Source organism: Sceloporus occidentalis, unplaced genomic scaffold (genome assembly GCF_023333645.1).
Source record: "Sceloporus occidentalis isolate IW3139 unplaced genomic scaffold, rSceOcc1.0.p SCAF_21, whole genome shotgun sequence".
Taxonomy (NCBI): domain Eukaryota; kingdom Metazoa; phylum Chordata; class Lepidosauria; order Squamata; family Phrynosomatidae; genus Sceloporus; species Sceloporus occidentalis.
This window is the reverse complement of record NW_028317001.1, coordinates 4,692,575-4,697,500: the sequence shown is the minus strand read 5'-3', so window position 1 is coordinate 4,697,500 and position 4,926 is coordinate 4,692,575. Positions and strand designations below refer to the sequence as shown.

The 4,926-nt window shown below is 49.5% G+C and overlaps 1 protein-coding gene across 1 annotated transcript in view; it reads right to left on the bottom strand.

Annotated features, from left to right (window-relative positions):
* The window catches only part of LOC149301465 (T-box transcription factor TBX2-A-like), a 28,976-nt gene extending 26,064 nt beyond the window's left edge, over positions 1–2,912 (bottom strand). The window contains exon 1 of the mRNA XM_089484379.1: positions 2,447–2,912. Within this exon, the coding sequence (XP_089340505.1) occupies positions 2,447–2,850 (404 nt within the window). The 5' untranslated portion in view covers positions 2,851–2,912. The remainder of the gene's footprint in view (positions 1–2,446) is intronic.
* Positions 2,913–4,926: the final 2,014 nt, after the last annotated feature.

Genomic DNA, 4,926 nt, shown 5'->3' with positions numbered 1-4,926 from the left:
GGAGGTTTAAAATACTCACTCTGAAAATGCAACCCTTAGTAAATATTACTTTTGGTGGAAGGGAGGGAAGCCTTCTGCGGCCAAAAATAAAAAGACTCACTTAATAATTTTACAAAGTTAAAAAACTCACCGAATTCAGGGACGGTTGAGGAAGATTTAAACCCGCTTGGAAGTAAAACCCAGGTAAATGTGTAGCAATGTGAATGTGATGTGTAGTAAATGTGTAACAGGTTGGTGTGTTGTGAGCCGAAATGCGTAAGTTTAGATCTATATCCTTATCAAAATCAATGTGTGCGCGCTTAGATTTCTTATTGAGGGCCGAGTCCAGCAAAAAACGATTTACTCCACCGTTTAGTGGGTTGATTTATTGACTGTACTACTACTGGCACTACTTTTACTACTTTTATTGCTAGCTAGACTCCTTTGGGTTAGTCTCGGCTAGAGTAGTTGAGCGAATAGTACGTCAGCGTATTGGTAAATCCCTTTGATTCAATGGGTCTACTTTAGGTAGGTCTAGGAACGGAATTTAGGTTATTACTGATTATTATTATTATTAGTATTACTATTAGTATTGGCTTTCCGGAGTAGAGTAGACCCATTCAATTAATAGGTGAGTCAACATAGAGAAATTCAGTTGATTCAATGGGTCTGCTTTAGGTAAGTCTACCAACAGAATTCAGGTTGTTACTTATTATTATTATTAGTAGTAGTAGTAGTATTAATACTGGCTTTCCCAACTAGAGTAAACCCTTCAATTAATAGTTGAATGGTGCTTCAACACACAGGCAAATCCAATTGTTTGGACAGGTCTACTTTAGGTAGGTCTAGCAACAGAATTCGGGTTACTACTACTACTACTACTATTATTATTATTATTATTATCTGGATTCTTGTTAATTAATCTGAACTGTTCAATGAATAGATGAACAGTAAGTCAACATCTAGGTAAGTCCAATAGATCCAAAGGGTCTACTTTAGGTAGGTCTAGCAACAGAATTCAGCTTAATAGTAATAATTGGCTGCCCTGAGTAGTTAGTCCTAACTAGAGTAGACCAGTTCAATGCAATGTTGAAATGGTAAATCAACACATAGGTAAGTCCCATTGATTTAATGAGTCTACTTTAGGTAAGACTAGCAACAGAGCCCAGGCTATTATTATTATTATTACTACTACTATTTTATTATTAGGTGGCCCATCCAGAGTAGACCCATTCAATGAATACTTGCACGTAATTAAATTGATGCCATGAGTCTAAGTTTAAGGAGGTCTAGCAACAGAATTTCAGGCTGTTCTCCTTGTTGTCCTGTTTGTTGGCTATCTCAACTAGTTACTCCTAGAGTAGACCCTTTCGAGGAAGGGTTGAATGGTAAGTCAACCCATAGATTTGCGTATTTAATTTATGTAAGGGAGTTTAAATCCCACCTTCGAGTCTATAGTCCAATTCAACATAGAGTTTACTTTATGTCTAGCAACCGAATTCAAGCTGTTGTTGTTGTTGTTGTTGTCTATCTCAGCTAGTTAGTCCCAGAGTTGACTTACCATTCAGTTAATGACTGAATGCTAAGTCAACCCATATGTATTGTAACTATTTAAGGGACTTTATATCAATGGGATAAAAGGCGGCTAAATAAACCCCTTAGATTGGACACAGAGTTTCCTTTGAGTATATCTAGCAACAGAATCCAGGCCATTATTGATATTGGGCTCTCGGCTCCTTAATCCCAGAGTAGACCCAGAGTAGACCCAGAGATGGATTCCTTTTCTGTCTTTAAGACCTTCCTCCCAAAAGGAAGGCAGAGAAGTCCTCTAGATCCCACCTTGAGTTTCCTTTAGGTAGGTCTAGCAACAGAAATGATTGCAAACAGAATTTACGCTACTATGAGTATTACTGTTGGCTGTCTGAGCTAGTTAGTCCCAACTAGAGTAGACCCTTCCAAGGGCTGCTTGGGTAGTAGTGGGTTTCTTGTCTATATTTAAGAGCTGAAAATGGAGCTAGAGAAGTCCTCCAGATGCCACCTTAAGTCTCCTTTAGGTAGGTCTAGTAACTCTTATTGTTAGGGGCTATCTCAGCTAGTTGGTCCCAGAGTAGACCCCTCCGAGGACTAGTTGGGTGGTAACTCAACCCATGGATGCATTTGAGAGCTTCCTCCCAAAATGGTGCTCTAGATGCCACCTCAGGTCTCCTTTGGGTGGGTCTAGCTACTACTATTATTGTTATGGGCGATCTCAACTGGTCAGTCCCAGAGTAGACCCCTTCGAGGGTGGTAAGACCTGGTTTCCTCATGGAGTATCTCAAGGGCTTAGTGGCCGAGTAGAGGCCCCCAAGGACTAGTTGGGTGGTGGGTCTCCGTCTTGAGGAGCCGGAGAAGCTGGAGAGGTCCTCAGGGTCCCTGAGCGGGGTCCCCTTGGGGCCAGTCCTGGCCAGCCGTGGTCCTCCCTCCTTACCTTCCGGACTTGGTGATGACCATCTCGGTGCCCAGCTTGTGGAACTGGTCCCAGAGCTCCTTGGCCTCCAGGGTGACCTTGGGGTCGTCCTCGACCTCCTCCTCGGGCTCCAGGCTCTTGAGGGAGCGGAGGTGTCCCCCGTGGGGGTGGTGGGGGTGGTGGGCATGGGGATGGGGGTGCCCCCCGTGGGGATGGTGGTGCCCCAGGGCGGCAGAGACCTGCAGGGCGGCTTCGGCGGCGGCGGCGGCTGCCAGGCTGGGATCGGTGGCCAAGGGCTTGTTGGCCAAGACGGCCGGAGGGAGGGCCAGCGCCGCCGGGAAGAAGGAAGGCTGCGCCGCCGCCAGGAAGGCCGACATCGGGAAGTCCGAGGGACGCGGAGCCCCCGCGAAGGGATGGTACGCCATCGAAGACGACGAAGAGGAAGAGGAGACCGACGAGGAGGAGGAGGAGGACGAGGAGCAGGAGGCTGGGTCTCGCATCAGGACATCCGAGGAAGGGAAGAAGGGCAAGGCTAGGAAGAAGGAGGAGGAGGAAGAGGAGGAGGAGGAGAAGGGGAGGAAGAGGAGAAGAGAACGAAGAGAAGGAGGAAGAAGAAGAGGAGGAGGAGGAAGATGAAGAAGAAGAGGAGGAAGAGGACGAAAAGGAGAAGGAGGAAGAAGAGGAGGAAGAGAAAGAAGAAGAGGAGGAGGAAGAAGGGGAAGAGGAAGAAGAAGAAGAGGAGGAGGAAGAGGAGGAGGAGAAGAAGAAAAAGAGGAGGAGGGGGGAAAGAAGAGGAGGAAGAAGAAGAGGAGGAGGAAGAGGAGGAGGAGAAGAAGAAAAAGAGGAGAAGTGGAGGAAGAGAAAGAAGAAGAGGAGGAGGAAGAAGGGGGAGAAGAAGAGGAGGAGGAAGATGAGAAGGAGAAGAAGAAAAAGAGGAGGAGAGGGGAAAGAAGAGGAGGAAAAAGAGGAGAAGTGGAGGAAGAGAAAGAAGAAGAGGAAGAGGAGAAGAGAAGGAAGAGGAGGAAAAGAAGAAGGGGAAGAGGAGGAAGAACAGAGGGAAAAAGAGGAGGAGGAAGAGAAAGAAGAAGAGGAGGAGGAGGAGGAGAGGAGGCAAAGGAGGAGGAAGCGAAAGATGAAGGGAAAGAGGAGAGGAGGAAGAAGAGGAGGCCGAAGGGAGGCGGAGGAGGCCCCGGGAAAGCGGCCTTCCCTCTCTCTCCTTCAGCCCGAGCCCAAGGCCCCTGAATCCCGACCCAAGAGGCCCGGAGTCAGTCCGCTTCTGGTTCCGGAGCGGAGGAGCCCTGGGAGGCGAGGCTCCCCTTCTTCTTCTTCCTCCTCCTCCTCCTCCTCCGTCGGGGTCCGGGGAGCGAAGGCGAGGGCTGCCCGGGGGCCCCTCTTCCAGGGAGATCCCCCTTTCCTGGGATCCTTGGGGGGCTCTTCCCAGCTGGAAAGCGGGGACACCGGGGATCTCCGGGCCAAAAAGAGGGGAAGGGGGTCTTTCTCCCTCCTTCGCCGGGGGCCGAGTGGGGCTCCAAGGGGAGCAGCGGGAGGATCTCGGGCTCTCCCTGCTTCTCCTTCTCCTTCTTCTTCTCCTTTTCGCTCCTCTTTCCTTCCTTCCTTCCTTCCTTCCTTCCGGAAGCGATTCAAGGCTTTGGGGTCTCCTGCGGAGGATCCGGGGGTCCCCAGGGCAGCTCCATCTCCCCTGGCTCCGAAAAGGGGGCTCCGAAATCCCCGGCGGAAAGGAAGGAGGGCCTGTGTCTCCTCGGCGCTGGCCCTCCTGGCACTCCTCCTTCCCTCTTCTCTCTCCTTCTCTCTCTTCCTCCGCCTGCCTGCCTTCCACCTCCCTCCCTCTCTCTCTCTCTCTCCCTCTCTCCTCCCCCCTCGGAGGCAGCGCAGACCAATGGTCTCAGCCCCGCCAAGAGCAGCAGCAGCAGCAGCAGCAAGAGGAGGAGGAGTTGGGGAAGGAGGGAAAGGAGGAGGAGGAAAGGAAGAGAAGACAGAGAGAGGGAAGGGGGAAGGAAGGTGTCGGAAGCATCGCCAGTCAGAAAACATGTCAACAGAATCAAATATTAACCAGAGAGAGAGAGAGAGAGAGAGAGAGAGAGAGAGAAAGGGGGGGCAAAGAGTCCGCAGCCTCTCTTTCTTTCTTTCTTTCTTTCTTTCTTTCTTTCTTTCTTTCTTTCTTTCTCCCCCTCTCTCTTTCTTCCTCTATTCTCTCTCTCTTCTTCCTTTCCCCCTCTCTCTTCTCCTCTCTCTTCCTTTTCTCCTTCTTCCTTTCCACTCTTTCTTTTCCCCTCTCCCCTCCTTCTTCTTTTATTTCTTTCTCCCTTTTTTCCTCTCTCTCTCTCTTTCTCTCGTTCTTCCTCTCTTCTTTCTTTCCCTCTTCTTCTCTTTCTTTATTATCTCTATTCTTTCTTTCTTTCCGCCTTTCTTTTCTCGTCTCTCTCTCTTTTTCGTTCTTTCTCTCTCCCCCCCTTTCTTTCCCCCCTCTTTCCCCTCCCTTT